The sequence below is a fragment of the Wyeomyia smithii genome, chromosome 2, assembly GCF_029784165.1.
Source record: "Wyeomyia smithii strain HCP4-BCI-WySm-NY-G18 chromosome 2, ASM2978416v1, whole genome shotgun sequence".
NCBI classification, from domain to species: Eukaryota; Metazoa; Arthropoda; class Insecta; order Diptera; family Culicidae; genus Wyeomyia; species Wyeomyia smithii.
In genome coordinates, this window is record NC_073695.1 from 170,047,413 (window position 1) to 170,063,732 (window position 16,320).

Consider the following 16,320-nt stretch of genomic DNA (forward strand, 5'->3'; position numbering starts at 1 on the left):
AAAAAAACACCCTGTACAAAATTTCAGCTCAATCAGAATTAAAATGGAGTGGCTCACTGGTTCACAATGACACTTGTGTCCTACGACGCGTTTAACCAAGCGAGGCAAAGCGCGTCGTCTTCCGGGGCCGACCAATTATGTCCGCATTCGACACTCATCATTTTCGTAATATTATTACGAACATTCACTGTCGAGCACAACGAAACAACACAATTTGACATTTCATCAAATAGCAACGGTTCGGCTCGTTGCTATCGGGTTGCCAAAATTAATAACTCGCTACTACCCGTGGTGGGAATTGTTATTTCCGAGCCATTGGCATCCCTATACCGAGTATTAGTGAATGACAGTAAGCCGTATGAATAAAAGCGTTTGCTATACTCATCCCGTGCAAATCTTACGGAAGAAGCAGAGTAACTTCTTTTATTCATACGGCCTAAGGAACCATTCAAATATTACATAGCGCGGAATTTGGCAATTTTCAATACCCACCCACCCCCACGTAACGCAATTTTACATGTTTGCCACACGCAATGTAACGCTTCGCTGAATACCCCCCCACCCCTGAGCGCGTTATGTATTATTTGAATGAGCCCTAATGAACTCATGTTCTGGGCTCAAACTCATTTGTGCCCACTGTCAGCTGTCAGATAAAGGTGTATGAAAGGTGGCGGTGATATGCTATCTCGTTTACACATACGTTGAAATGTTCGCCTTTGAAACATGGCGCGATGCCATTGGGCTGGTTATTTCCCAAACCAAGATAGCAACTCCCGGTGTGGTTGCCGCGTTATGGTGGGAGTTGCCAAACTAGCTTTAAATTTCAAATTGGACACTGGTGGGCTTGCTATCAGCAATTGGGTCCTAAAGCCATACCTAGGGGTGACATTGCGTATTTCGTTTCGAGCAACTCGAACAAAACTAAATGATCACTGGGGAGCGTTATGACAATGACAGCTCCTTTTAAGCTTGAAACATAACTGGCAGTATGTGACCTATTCGAAAATAGCGAAAATCGTTTGAATCGAGCTGCGCAATGCCACCCCAGTTTTTATAAATCATTTGAAAAAGTCACGTTTTCTGAGCAAAATATGGTTTTTGAAAAATATTTATCGTTTTACTTCGATTTTTAAATGAACAATAAAAAACTGCTCGAAATGTCTTAAATGACAGTTCTCCCATATTAAGTTCTCCAGGCGCGTTTGTATTAGTGCGATGTGTTCGATTTTTCTTTGTTAGCTGTAAGAATTTGTTGTCACCTGTTAAACAATCCAGTTCAAGTTAGAAGATTTTTTAGCTTCTGAACAACGCATTTCGTCAAAGATATCTGGCAGCTCTGGCAAAATTTATGTTTGTTTTGTATTATTCTGTCATACAGTTGGCAAATATTTTTTGGTTCGTTTACTAATAAATTGGTACAAACAGAATGGTGCTACTCATATTGATTGTGTAATTAATTTTTTAGCCTCAGATTGAACAAAGGATATTCGATATTATCAGTCATGATAGGTTCACTGATAAAAAATAATACTTTGTTTATAACGCAGTCAGCGCAACGGTTATCGAGAAGTTATTGTTCAATTAAAAGCGTGTGTTGGAGTTGTAACAAACCTTTACCAAACGATAGAATTTTTTTTTGTGAAGTTTGCGGTTCACTTCAAAAAGTTGAACACCAGGTAGAACTTGTCTTAGGAAATGTACAACAATCATCTGTTTTGTCTTTTATTTTAGAATTTCTTCAGACTGCTTGATGTACCAAACACATTTGTAGTCAATGGAACAATATTGTCAGCTAATTTTCGTCAACTGCAAAGCATACTGCATCCGGATAAGTTCAGCCAAAAATCGGAAGAGGAAAAGATAAACTCTCTCGAGTGGAGTTCATTGATAAACAAAGCTTATAAAACTCTAACTGACCCTTTAGAAAGAGCTAAGTATATTTTAAACCAAGAAGGTGTTTTGATTGATGAAGAAAATACTTCTGTGGACCCAGATTTTTTATCAGATATGATGGATCTAAATGAACAGGTAGAGGAAGCCGACAATACTATAAAGTTACAAGAGTTAGCTGAATCCGTCAAAAGTGATATAAATAAACTATATGGTACACTTCATGAACATTTTGCTAGAAATAATTTGGATGAAGCTAAAGCAGCGTCTGTTAGACTAAAATATTTATCAAATATCGATAATGTTATAAAAGAAAAAATATTAAAATATAGTCTTGAGTAGTTAATGGTAATTAATTATGTTGCTTCTTATAAAAATTAACATCTGACATTTCCGTGTATTTCGTTATTTTGGATAATTGGGTCCTAAAGCAATACCAATTTTTATATATCATTTGAAAAAGCCGCGTTTTCTGAGCGAAACGTGATTTTAAAAAAATGTTTATCGTGTTCCTTCAAATTTTAAATAAGGAATAAAAAACTGCTTGAAAGGTCTTAGATGACGTTTCGCCCATGTACGGTATATGAGAGAACTGTCATTTAAGGCATTTCGAGCAGTTTTTCATTCTTCATTTAAAAATCGAAGGAAAACGATAAACATTTTTTAAAAATCACGTTTTGCTCAGAAAGATGCACTCTTCCGGCTGATATATAAAAATCAGTAAACCGTTTGAAACTTTAGGATCCCATTGGGTTGTTTAGCTATTCACGGATTTCTGATTTTTATATTTCATCTGAAAGAGTGTAATTTTCTGAGCAAAACGTGATTTTTTAAAACTTCATATCATTATCCTTCGATTTTTAAATAAAGAATAAAAATTCGCTCTTAATCGCTACAATGACAGTTGGTATATGGGCGAACTGTCATTGTAGCGATTTCGAGCAGTTTTAAATTAAGATTTAAAAAGCGAAGGACAACGATGGAAAAATATTTTAAATCACGTTTAACCTAGAAAATGCAGATCTTTCAGTTGATATAAAAAACTGATATAGCTAAACAACCCAATTATCCTTCCATTTTTAAATGAAGAAATAAAAATCGCTCTAAATCGCTACGATGACAGTTGGTATTCGGGTTATTCGCGTCGAAAGAGATTTCGAAGGCTGTTCGCACCTACGTGAACTCTCATATGCAATTGTCAAAATGTGCGTGATGACAAAAGCAAAAATATTTCCTTCCTTCTTTTTCGCATGCAAAAACCAAACAAATATCAGCAACACCGTCAACGCGAATACCTGCACCTTTCGAGCAGTTTTTTTTGTTCTTCATTCATAAATCGAAGAACAACAATCAACATTTTTTAAAAATCACGCTTTGTTTAGAAAACGAATCTTTTTCAAATGATATATAAAAGCTAGTAAAGACCAATTTTGAAGTAGGTCAAAGTAATAAAATACAATTCTTAATCCAAATGGGCGTTAACGCTATGAATAAAAACAAAAACCTTTTCAAAACTTTAGGAGGCTTCTAATTTCACTGTGCTTGGTAATAATAAATATTCTGTGTGCATAGGTTCTGCATCATCGATAGGCTGACCAGACGTACCGTTTTGAACAGGACAGAACCGTTTTTTCGACCGTTTTTAACCGTCCCATCTTTTTGCCTTTTTGTACCGTTTTCGGATACTCCTTGAAAATCTTAAATCGTAATAGCATAATAGGCACAGTGAAAGTGATTCCCATTTGATTTGCACGCATCTTTTTTCACCGTGAGATTTTTTCCTTTCGTTCTCACCGTGAGGTGACATCCGTAATAAGCCCCAGTACCGCACCACTTGAAGGACATCCCCTATCGTGAATTAATGAAAAAGTCGCGATTGAAAGTTAATTTGTTAGTCAAAATCTCGATCATCATGTGACGAATTTCAGGAACTCATTGCAAAAAACCACACTCTTTAGTATCGGGCAAGTTCATCAAAGCAATGAATAATTGTTTGTATGCTTTGGTTGGTAAACATTTTTAAAAATCAATTTATCATGTGTCCCGTTTTTTGAACCCAATTGTCCCGTTTTTATCCCGAGAAAATCTGGTGAGCCTAATTATCGATTTATATCGAAGAAATAGTAAACCACAAATTGGGTTGTTCAACTATATCAGTTTTTTATATTATCATCTGAAAGATCTGCATTTTTTAAGTAAAACGTGATTTGAAAAAAAATTCTATCGTTGTTCTTCGCTTTTAAATCACAATTTAAAATTGCTTGAACTCTGCTGGAAATCGCTACAATGACAGTTCGCCCATAGAGTTCTCCAGGTGCGTTTGTATTAGTGCGATGTTTTCGCTTTATTTTTTGTTAGCTGTAAGAATTTTTTGTTACCTGTGAGAACTGTCATCTGAAAGAGAGCATAAAAAACTACCGAGTTTAATTCACACTCTCGCAAATTTCAATATACAGTGTAAAGCGGGCCGTGCTGTAGTGTTTGTGTGTTTTCGGTTGGAGAACTTTACACTGAAAGAAATCGACACGACATTATAAAGTGTTTTGCACTTGAATTCGCCCTACTGGTCAAAACATATAGAATTCATATGCGAAACACTTTAGAATTATTAATCGTGCAACACCTCATTTTCAAAAGGAAAACACTTTCAATTCTGGTGTTATGACATATAGACATAAAGTGTTTGGATTTTGAATCTCAAATTAATGTTTACCGAGCTTCGAATGATTTTTATTCGATTTTAAAATGAAAACAGTTTTACATGGATATGATTGCATATAATATTTCTTATTAACAAAATTAAAATTTCACTATAAAAATTCATCACCAAATATAAACTATCCTTTTCTGTTCAAGCAGCCTGTAAAGCAAACAAAGATTTGTATTAGTTTAATTCAAATAATTGATGTTTTAGTAAACAAATACTTGCCTCTAGCGTAAAGATGTTTTCATCAGAATCTCTGTGATCTTGTGCTGGAAGGACGCAATAAGATTAGAATTCGATTCTTTTGCGTGACATAAATCACTTACCTTCCAAAAATTTACAGATTTAGTCTGGAAAATCCTCAAACTTCTGAGCCGTATGACACTCGTTGACTTTTAATCTGTCGCCATTTTTCTACTTTTCAGCCCAAACGGCACATCATTTGACATATTAAAACAAAACAAATCAATTGAAAGTGTTTCGCACATGATAATCACTGTAATGAAACAGTGGGGCAGATTTATGTGCAATTCACTTGAAAGGGATGTTGGAATCATACGTAAATGAAAGTGTTTCGCACATGATAATCACTGTGATGAAACAATGGGGCAGATTCAAGTGCAATTCACCTGAAAGGGATGTTGAAATCATACGTAAGTGGAGTGCGGCTCATGGATATAAGTTGATGTGTGCGACAACTTGAAACGAAAGTGAAAAATGATTGAATTCGATGACAGAAACTCTACAAATAACAATGCAGAGTCATTTTCATATTCAATTGATGAAACACTTGGAGGGAGCGTGCCCAGTTTTTTCAGTGTATATACCAACTCAGGGATCCAAGTATAGATGACAGTTCTACAAGGTATGCTATTCACGTCGATGCATTAGTATTAGTGATCGTTATGAACTTTTTCCAATTTTGTATGAAATTTGAAATGATTTTGCATTTCAAACTAAACTTATAGAACATACTTTCCTGAAAAGTTATAGAAATGATGTTGAAACATGTTTTATTTGTGGGGAATACATAAACATGCTGCGGTTTAGGTAAAATATGCTGTTTTTCATCAATTTGCCGGTAACCTTTTTGCACTTTTCGTTTTTTTCTTGTACTCTAATAGTGCTTCTAAATAGAGTCGCTTATGTTTCATACAGTAACAAAAGTCATGAGCTATGACAATGACTAAGATTATGCTCCAACTATTAGAAATATAACATTTTTATATATTTTATTTCGGCATATTGCCGCAATTTTTCACACTAAATCTAAATTAATATCAATCTCTAGTGTGTTTCAAATGGAGATTCACTCTCCAACCAAAAAAATCAGATATAAAACAACATAAAACGAGAAATTTCCAAAAATGTTCTGAATTCCATACAAAACGCGAAATTTTTTATAACGAGATTTGTTTGTGTGCGTGGATAGACAAAAATGTAGCATACCTTGTAGAACTGTCATCATACTTGGCTCAGGGATACCCACGGGAATGGCATCGCTGTCAGCTACCATACATTTGACGCGGTACCAACTTCACTGGCACTGGCACCCGAAAAATGGGCAGTTTACCCTTATCTTATGTTGATTCGGGCAAACCGGCTAAATGTTGACTGCAATTATTAATAGCATATCAGACAGTTTTGAGCAATTTCTTAAGGTCTTCACATGGTATGTGATATTCTAAGTGATATTTAGTACATTAATTGTGTCCCAAAGCAAAGTGAAGCAAACTGTGACAGCAGAAAAAGTAGTTTTGGAACAAACGGTACAGAAATAGATGTTCGTAACGCTTGAAGGCTACCATACCATTCCCTTAGGGATACCAGATACGCAGATTTGTGTGCAAAACGCAGATTTATAGGGTCCGTGTGCAGATTTTTATTGATTTTCATAGTTTCTGCAGATTTTTGTCAGAGTCCCCTTATGTTTGCTCAGATTTTTTTTCGAATCACGGATAGAATTTTTCAAATTTCAAGCAGATTTTTCCAGGTTTTTCGAGCAGTTGCAGACATTTTTCAAAAACATCTGGCATCTCTGCACCAATTGTCATTGTAGGCATTTAGAGCGAATTTTTATTCTTCATTGAAAAATCGAAGAACAATGATACAAAGTTTTAAAAAATCTTCATTTGCTCAGAAAATTACACTCTTTCAGATGATATTATATAAAAATCGGAAATCCGTGAATGGCTAAACAACCCAATTATACTGTACATTGACATCGTTGATATCAGCTGGTCGACTTCTACACTGCAAAAAAGATACTGTAGACGGTAAGAGTCAAAAACCCATTAATGGGTACTTTTTCAACCATTTCGCTAAAAAGTGAGCCAACCCATTTAGTGGGTAAACTCGATTTACCCATTTTTTTTCTTCACAAATCATTTATTTGACACGGCACAAATACAATTCAATGTTTAACGGCGCCAATTATATCGGATGACTTAAAATCTATAAGCAAATTTTTTATCCTCGCTGCCGACTACGTGCTGAAATTAAGTCTATCTTAAAACTAGCATGTATTATTCAATCAGTGTTTTGTAGTTGAATGGTCGTCTGATGATCATCGAATGAATATGCAGCATGTATGGATTTGTTCTGCTAAGCCACGATGTCATGAGCTGGGACAGGGGCTTGTAATCCTCGGGTTCTGAGGGTATTGTGCGGGGTCTAGTTGCTGGTTTTGGTTCGTTGTTGTTGTTCGCTGGTGTTCAAGTTGCCATATGGTGTGTGCCGCTGAGCCAAGATATAAAGAAAGGCCTCGGGTTTTCCTGGCGAGTTCGTGTGGGGTTCAATTGCTGGTTCCAAAATCGAGGTCTACGACGTGTTCTTGCCGTTTTGTTGAATGTGGGTGGAAAGGAATGGGACTAGACTTGGGCATGATGGATTTCAGGAAAATGTATATAAGGGACATATAGGGTAGGTCGCGACTCGCCAAGACATCACGAACAGGGACAGCTGGTTCTCTACCCTCGGCCCGGAGGGAAGTTATTGATTTAGACCTGGCGTCACGGTGTACAGGGCATGACCAAACAACGTGCTCTATGTCGTGATAACCTTCACCACAGGCACAGATACCACTTTCCCCGAGCCCAATACGACGGAGATGCGCATCAAATCTATAGTGATTGGACATAAGCCGAGACATCACGCGAATGAAATCTCGACCTACATCCAACCCCTTGAACCACGGATTCGTCGATACCTTGGGTATAATGGAATGTAACCACCTTCCCAGTTCCCCTCTGGTCCAAGAATTTTGCCAACTGATGATCGTATTCTGACGTACAAATGCGAAAAAATCATTAAAAGCAATTGGTCTTTCATAAATTTCACCGTTTGATGCGCCCACCTTAGCCAAAGAGTCCGCTTTCTCATTGCCCGGTATCGAGCAGTGAGAAGGGACCCACGCTAAGGTAATCTGAAACGATTTTTCGGATAAAGCACTCAGATGTTCCCGTATTTTCCCCAGGAAATACGGAGAGTGCTTAACATCTTTCATCGATCGAAGAGCCTCAATAGAACTGAGACTGTCCGTAAAGATGAAATAATGGTCCGTGGGCATTTTTTCGATAATCCCTAGGGTGTACTGAATAGCAGCTAATTCTGCGACGTAAACAGAAGCAGGATTATCGAGCTTATGGGAGACGGTTAAATTGTTATTGAAGATACCGAAGCCAGTGGACCCATCAAGAAGTGATCCGTCAGTGTAGAACATATTGTTGCAGTTGATATTTCGATATTTATTGGAAAAAATTTTGAGGATCTGCTGCACGCGTAAATGATCCGGGATTCCAAGAGTTTCTTCTATCATGGATGTATCGAAAAACACAGTAGAATCAGAAGTATTTGATAAGTTGACACGATTTGGAATATTCAAAGAAGGGTTAATATTTTGGGACATGTGATTGAAATACAATGTCATAAAACGGGTTTGAGAATTGAGTTCGATTAACCTTTCAAAATTTTCAATCACAGGACGGTTCAAGACCTCACATTTGATAAGAATACGAGAAGACAGGCTCCAGAAGCGGTTTTTCAACGGTAGAGCTCCGGCTAAGTTCTCCAAACTCATCGTATGGGTCGATTGCATGCAACCTAAGGCGATACGCAAACAACGATATTGTATTCGCTCCAGTTTGATCAAATGTGTGTTTGCTGCGGAGCGGAAGCAGAAACACCCGTACTCAATTACAGACAATATCGTTGTTTGGTAAAGCCTTAAAAGGTCTCCTGGGTGGGCTCCCTACCATGATCCGGTTATTGTACGAAGAAAATTTACTCTTTGCCGACTTTTCTTCATCAGATACATAACATGGCAACCCCAGGTGCCCTTAGAGTCGAACCAGACACCAAGATACTTATGCACCAAAACCTGAGAGATCGTTTTACCCATTAATTGTGCTTGGAGCTGAGCAGGTTCATGTTTCCTAGAAAAAACTACTATCTCAGTCTTCTCCGGAGAGAATTCGATACCTAGCTGTAGAGCCCAAGCAGACAAATTGTCCAAGGTATCTTGCAATGGTCCCTGCAAATCGGCAGCTTTGGCTCCTGTAACAGAGACCACGCTGTCGTCGGCAAGTTGTCTTATCGTGCATGAATTTGCCAGACATTCGTCGATGTCATTTACATAAAAATTGTAAAGAAGGGGGCTTAAACATGAGCCCTGGAAGAAGACCCATGTAGCCAATTCGGAAAGTTGCCAAATCACCATGCGTAAAATGCATGTGCTTTTCGGACAACAAATTGTGCAAAAAATTGTTTAAAATTGGAGAAAATCCTTGTCGGTGAAGTTTACCCGAAAGAATGTCAATAGAAACGGAATCAAAAGCCCCCTTAATGTCCAAGAACGCAGACGCCATTTGTTCTTTGCGGGCATACGCCAGCTGAATATCTGTTGAAAGCAACGCAAGACAATCATTCGTCCCTTTGGCACGGCGGAGGCCAAACTGAGTATCTGATAGCAGACCATTTGATTCGACCCAGTGGTCTAAGCGACGGAGTATAATTTTTTCCATCAATTTCCGGATACAGGATAGCATTGCAATCGGCCTATAAGAGTTGTGATCAGAAGCTGGTTCCCCTGGTTTTTGGATGGCGATCACCTTCACTTGCCTCCAATCCTGCGGTACAATGTTTTGCACCAGGAACTTATTGAACATGTCAACAAGCGCCTCTTGGCATTGCCGGGTAGATTCTTCAACAAGTTGAATTTGATTCTATCTAACCCAGGCGCGTTATTGTTACAGGACATGAGGGCAATCGAAAATTCTGCCATCGTAAAAGGTGATTCTATCGCGTGTGGCCCGGAGACGTATCGCGAACAAGGTTTTGCGCAGGAACAGAGTCCGGACATACTTTCCTGGCAAAATCAAATATCCACCTACTTGAAGACTCCTCGCTTTCGTTGACCGTTACGCGATTCCGCATTCTTCGGGCTGTGTTCCAAAGAGTGGTCATTGATGTCTCCCTCGACGTCTCGTTTACGAACCGACGCCAATATCCGCGTTTCTTTGCCTTAGTCAAGCTTTTAAACTTGACTTGATACCTCCGAATAACGTTTAAAGTCGTCGGCATCGTCTGTATCCCGGAAGGTCAGATACGCGTCGGATCTTTGCGTGTAGGCATCGGAGCACTCTTTGTCCCACCACGGAGTGGGAGGCGGTTCTTTGATCGTTACGCCAGGGTATTTCTTCGTTTGAGCTTGCAACGCGGCGTCGAGAATCAAGCCCGCGAGGAGGTTGTATTCTTCAAGCGGTGGATGATGTTGAATCGAATCGACCGTTTTTGAAATCATTTCCTCGTATAACTTCCAATCGACATTCCGTGTGAGGTCATACGGAATATCAATTGGTCGCATGCGAGTTGAACCGTTAGTAATTGAAATAAGAATAGGCGAATGGTCGCTACCGTGAGGATCGAGGATTACCTTCCATGTGCAATCCAACCGTAGCGACGTCGAACATAAGGATAGATCCAAAACACTTGGGCGCGCTGGAGGTTTCGGGATACGTGTCATTTCACCGTTGTTCAAAATAGTCATGTCGAAGTCATCGCAAAGGTTATAGATCAAAGAGGAGCGGTTATCATTGTAAGGGGAACCCCAAGCCACACCATGAGAGTTGAAGTCTCCCAAAATCAAACGTGGCGAGGGAAGAAGTTCTATTAAATCAAAGAGCAGCCGTTGCCCAACCTGTGCTCTGGGAGGAATATATATTGAGTCAATACAAAGCTCTTTACCTTGTATTGTCATTTGACATGCGACAACTTCGATGCCTGGAATCGAGGGGAGGTTAATACGATAGAAAGAATAGCACTTTTTAATCCCTAGAAGTACTCCTCCATATGGGGTGTCTCGATCATGGCGAATAATATTAAAATCATGGAAGTTAAGATCAATATTTGAAGTAAGCCAAGTTTCACAAAGGGAAAATGCATCGCATTTGTTTTTATTTATCAAAACTTTGAACGAATCAATTTTTGGTAAAATACTTCTACAATTCCACTGTAAGACAGAGAAAGAATCCTTCATATACGCAGTTGAATTAGGCATCGAAGGATACAATCGCTGCAAGGAGGGGCCATTGGGCAGTCAACTGCTTCAAAAATGATCTAACTGTTGGGAGAAGTACTGTGAGGAAATTTTTAATTGGATCAGGTATATTGAAGTTTTCAAAAATCCAGTCCACGATGTTAGAAAAATTCACCAATCCAGAGTTTATTTGATTTTCTGGGTGTGCAAATGGAACAACTGGGGTTTTAGATGTTCCAGGAAGTGCTGGAAACTCCTTCTGGGACTTTAAATTTGCAAGCCCAGGAGGTGTTTGCTTCGGCTTTTCCGCAGCACTTTTAGATTTGTTCGTATTATTCATTCCATCTTGAGAAACCTTAGGTCCTTTCCTGGGAAGCTTAGGAGAGGAAAGATTTTTCCTCTTTCTAGTCTCCCCAAGACAGGCAAAAGAAGTTCCCTCTAGTGGTTCGTCAGAGTCGGTTTCATCTGAAGACAACAGATCAAAGGGGTTCGATGTTATGGTAGAAGTGGTCACGGTATTCTTAAGAATCTCAGCGTAAGAACGCTTTGAGCGCTCCTTAAGAGACCATTTAATTTTATCTCTGCGTTGCATGTACACCGGGCATGCGGAAAGCTCATGCAGATTTTCCTCGCAGTGAATACACTTTCAGCGTTTACACTGCAAGAATCTTCCGCATGAGTCTCCCCACACTTGCCACACCGTGCCTTATTGTAGCAGTAGGCAGCTGTATGGCCTAACTGCTTGCAACTGGTGCAATTCATAACACGGGGCACATACAAACGCACAGGCAGACGAACCTGGTTGATAGAAACGTGGCTAGGGAGTGCAGATCCGGCAAACGTAACGCGAAACGAGTCTGACGGAGTGTATACTTTTTTACCGCAGACGAGCGACATGGACCGTAATTGCTTAACATCCAATACTTTCGCCTCGGTAGTGGATTTTTTGAAGCAGCCGACGCCGCTTCCCAGAATACACTCAACAGTCAGACTCGAATCGGTTATTACACCGTCGATCTCCACGTCTCGTGCAGGTACATACACGCGATACTCGCGTGTAAAGAGCTCAGAGCGAGCTATATCGTTGGCCTGATCCAGATCATTGACCACGACACGGAGCTTGTTTGGTCTGACTTTTGCGATTTCGGTCACGGCCTTGTATCGTGACGTCAGATCTTTCGCGATTTGTAACGTGTTCAGTGATTTTCCTCCTGGTTTGGGCCTCATGTAGAGAACCAGTGGACCCGTTGATCCGTCTGGGTAGAGCCTGGGACGAGGATTGACTAAAGCAGGGACAGAGGGGGGGGGGGGTGAACAGGAGGGACAGGGTCGGGTGGGTTTGGAGACGGGGGATCGGGGGCTAAGGGATCCACATCCATTGCGCTCGAACTAGCGCAACAGTACAGTGGCAAAGAATCACGTACCTCTTTTTTGTTCTCTTCAATAGCACAATCACCGAGCCTTTCGGTGCTGGAACGGGCAGCTTCGCAGCGGCACAGCTATAGCACAATAGCAGGATGACCTTCGGATTATCAGTTTTTCTTTACACCGCACTTCGCACTCTTTGAAACACGACCGAGTAAGCAATGCTTCTTCTCTTCTTCACACAGTAGCGACTTTATAGCGAGACAATCACTTAATGCGTCCGTTTTCGTCGAGCGTTCGGGACGGAATGACGATTTACCCATTAACGGGTATACCCGAGCCTTTGGCATCCCTATACCGAGTAACAGTGAATGACAATGAACTCATGTCCTGGGCTCAAATTTATTTGTGCCCGCTGTCAGCAGTAAGATGAAGATGTATGAAAAGAAGCGGTGATATGCTATCTCGTATTTACATATGTTGAGATGTGAGCCCTTGAAACTTGGCGTGATGCCAAAGGGGTGGGTATACCGATTAAACGCCAAAAACTGGGTTACAATTTCACTCATTTTGAGAAAAGAATTTTCTCAAGGAAATGGGTGAAATTTTACCCATTATTAAATGACGGAAAGTTTGTGATTATCACTCAAAAAAATGAAAAGAAGGAAGTGAAATCAATTATTTTTAATTATTTACAAAAATGAATCTTATTTACGAATACAGGGGTATTTTGTCTGCTATCATCGATTGTCAGAATCGCTATTCTCTGCAACAAAGCCAATACCATACGGATAGTGAATATTCTAGACCTAATATAAAAAAAAATCTCACATTGTAAAATTCAATACTTGATATAACATACTGTTTACCTTGCAACTTCTTGAACGACATAGTATCGAATCTTTTTTAAAGTCCTTCCATGGAAATTGTTGATAAATAATAAACAAAACAGATCGTAGAAGTAACGCGTGCGAACAAATCGACAGAGCAAGCTAAAACGATGCTTGAAGTATTTTTTCTCCCATTAATGGGTAAACAAATGACCCATTTTTTTAAGAACATGGCTTTCTAATGCGTACAGTTTTACCCATTTCACATTTCGAAATTTACCCATTTTTTTGACAGCCGCATATGAGAGAAAAAAATGGGTACAACAATACCCATTGATGGGTTTTCGACTCTTACCGTGTAGAAAACGAAAAGATACCAGTTTAAAAGAAATGAATGCTCTGTACCTCGTTAAAAAATTGAAAAAGAATTTGTTCGAAATTGAAAAAAATGCTTCAACATGGTGCAAAAATAATTGCTCAAACTATTTTAATAAATAAACCCCATCGGTGCGCAAAATGGTTCGCTTAAACTTTGTTTTTCATCTAATTAAAGATTTGAAGTTTTCAACAACTTTTCAAGCAGGTGCGAATTTCTGGCATCCTTGCTTTGGTGCACATGTGCGCACAAATAGTTGAAAACTACATCATATTCTACAAATTGTGCCCGCGCTGTCCCGATTATTTGAAATTGGAACAAAATGGTACAGAAAAGCAGTGGTTTTACAGCATTTTTCAAAAATATCTACTATGATGAATACAAATGGTAAAACATATATTTACAAAAATTTCACTGCACAACAAAAGCTGTCATTCAATGTTTATATATTTACTAGGGCCCTCGTAAAAAGTGCTTCATTATTCATCCTGGGAGTTCGCATAGCGAAGGAATGTATCGGATTGGAGTTGATGCCATCGATTGCTCACTAGAATCAGCATAGCTTTAGTTGTGTGATTTGCTATTGTTAATATTGATTGACTTGTGGAATAATAAAATTGTGTATGAATTCCTAAACTATAAAGATATTTTGTAAGCAAGATGATTTTTCGAATAATTCTGGTTTCGTGCTTTTGGGCCAGTGTTCAAAGTGCTCCAAATATTGTGTTAGTTTTAACTGATGATCAGGATATCATGCTGAAAGGTCTAGTAAGTGTGATATGCTTGTAAATATCCTTCATTAGCGGTTCTGTTTGCAGAGTCCGATGACAAAAACACAAAAATTGATAGCAAATCAAGGAGCTACGTTTGTGAATGCGGTAAGTGTAAACACAGAAATAATTTAATACAATCAATTAACTTTAGAACAGTTTACATCGTCGCCCATATGCTGCCCATCGAGAAGTTCTCTTCTCTCCGGTCAATATGCACACAACACCAAAGTGTATAACAATTCGAAATCCGGGGGTTGCTACGGTGTGCACTGGCGTGAAACCGTGGAGCCGGAAACATTTCCTGTTTTATTGCAAAAACACGGCTATAAAACATTTTATGCTGGAAAGTATTTGAACGAATACTATTCCAAGGATATTCCCGTCGGTTGGGATGAGTGGTACGGTCTGCATGGCAATTCTCGGTATTTCAATTACACTCTTAACGTGAACGGAAAAGTGTTGTTTTACTCCGATGAGTATTTAACTGATCATCTGGTGAGTGCCTGGGAACAGAAGAAAATAACTATTGTTTTTATAAATGTATATTTCTAGAAAAACCGTACGCTTGAATTTTTAGAGAAAGTTAGTTCGAGTGCTCCTTTTTTTGCGATGGTATCACCACCAGCTCCTCATGAACCTTTTACTGCAGCATACAGACATCAAGATATGTTCCCTAACGTAAAGGCTGTTAGAACAAAGAACTTTAACATTCCATTTGGTCCACTAGGTATTATAGTTCATACATCATGATGTATATGTACATCTTCATCATAATTGACGTTATAGAAAAACACTGGCTTCTAACTATGCCACCATCGCCGTTGCCTGAACAAATAGTAGAAGAGGTAGATATCATTTATCGAAAACGCTGGCAATCTCTGATGGCCGTAGATGAAATGGTGGCCGCTATGGTGAACATACTGGAAAAGCGCAAGTTAATGGCCAATACGTACTTTATCTATACTTCGGACAACGGTTTTCACATGGGACAATTTAGTCAACCGTATGATAAGCGTCAACCTTACGAAACTGATATAAGAATACCGTTTTTGTTCCGTGGCCCGAAACTTTTGCCAAAAACTTTGGTAGCATCTCCCACAGCACTTATTGACATCGCACCAACTGTTCTAGAACTAGCTGGAATCGATATACCTCCTCAGATTGATGGTGATTCATTTCTTTCCAAATTAAATAATATGGAAATTCAAGAACGACAAATTTTAATTGAATACTGGGGTGAAGGTAATAGTGAAACATATAATCCTGAATGTCCTTGGCAAAGAAAAGACAATCTCTACGTAAGTTAGCTAATCCCCATATGAATGTTTCTGAAAGTTAATTTTTTTCTCCATAGCTCTGCTCATCGGAAATTGCTTGTCATTGTCAGGATGCGTGGAACAATACGTTCAATTGTGTTAGACACCTGGGAAGCGACATGAATATGGTCTATTGTCAATTCAAAGATAAAGAGGTAAACAGTTATGTATATTTAAAACGATTCTCTTACAAGTTATTATTTTCTAGAATTTCGTGGAAGCTTACGATTTGACAAATGACTTGTATCAGGTTAATAACATTGCCTACGATATGTTACCTTCAATAAGAGCAAAGTACAGTTTGGCTCTCAACAATTTAACCGAATGTGTAGGTGAAACTTGTCGTCGAATTTATTAGTTTTTGTATAACATTTTTTGTTCTCTTAAATCCTAAGTCGTCCTAGACGGGTTATGTTTAAGAATTTCTGAATAAATTTTCCGCAACCGATAATTTTTAATCACTTAAATTCCACCAAGGATGTGGAAAGGGTTTATCCTTATGTAAACAACACATTTGCCAAAAATGCTGAA

At 38.9% G+C, this 16,320-nt stretch overlaps 2 protein-coding genes across 4 annotated transcripts; both read left to right on the forward strand.

The window, feature by feature from the left end:
• Positions 1–1,270: 1,270 nt before the first annotated feature.
• LOC129723304 (co-chaperone protein HscB homolog) lies at positions 1,271–2,278 on the forward strand. Of its 2 annotated transcripts, XM_055677439.1 has the most exons (3): positions 1,271–1,395; positions 1,466–1,676; positions 1,732–2,278. In XM_055677439.1, exons 1-3 carry the CDS (start codon positions 1,349–1,351, stop codon positions 2,230–2,232), a joined length of 759 nt encoding a protein of 252 aa, XP_055533414.1. In that variant the 5' UTR covers positions 1,271–1,348; the 3' UTR covers positions 2,233–2,278. The 2 variants fall into 2 exon arrangements, with proteins under 2 accessions (XP_055533414.1, XP_055533415.1); XM_055677440.1 differs by lacking the exon at positions 1,271–1,395 and having other exon boundaries at positions 1,402–1,676.
• An 11,648-nt stretch (positions 2,279–13,926) lies between these two features.
• On the forward strand, positions 13,927–16,240 carry LOC129724888 (N-acetylglucosamine-6-sulfatase-like). Of its 2 annotated transcripts, XM_055680165.1 has the most exons (8): positions 13,927–14,087; positions 14,158–14,468; positions 14,519–14,578; positions 14,630–14,968; positions 15,026–15,200; positions 15,260–15,771; positions 15,828–15,944; positions 15,998–16,240. In XM_055680165.1, the coding sequence occupies exons 2-8, from the start codon at positions 14,361–14,363 to the stop codon at positions 16,145–16,147; spliced, it is 1,461 nt and encodes a 486-aa protein (XP_055536140.1). In that variant the 5' UTR covers positions 13,927–14,087; positions 14,158–14,360; the 3' UTR covers positions 16,148–16,240. The 2 variants fall into 2 exon arrangements, with proteins under 2 accessions (XP_055536140.1, XP_055536141.1); XM_055680166.1 differs by lacking the exon at positions 13,927–14,087 and having other exon boundaries at positions 14,335–14,463.
• Positions 16,241–16,320: the final 80 nt, after the last annotated feature.

Coding starts and splice junctions, on each gene's coding strand:
- LOC129723304 (XM_055677439.1), top strand. CDS start 1,349: ATGTTTGTTTTGTATTATTCTGTCATACAGTTGGCAAATATTTTTTG. Junction 1,396..1,465: donor CAGTTGGCAAATATTTTTTG/GTTCGTTTACTA, acceptor TTAATTTTTTAG/CCTCAGATTGAACAAAGGAT. Junction 1,677..1,731: donor TTCAAAAAGTTGAACACCAG/GTAGAACTTGTC, acceptor CTTTTATTTTAG/AATTTCTTCAGACTGCTTGA.
- LOC129724888 (XM_055680165.1), top strand. CDS start 14,361: ATGATTTTTCGAATAATTCTGGTTTCGTGCTTTTGGGCCAGTGTTCAA. Junction 14,969..15,025: donor AGTATTTAACTGATCATCTG/GTGAGTGCCTGG, acceptor GTATATTTCTAG/AAAAACCGTACGCTTGAATT. Junction 15,772..15,827: donor AAAGAAAAGACAATCTCTAC/GTAAGTTAGCTA, acceptor TTTTCTCCATAG/CTCTGCTCATCGGAAATTGC.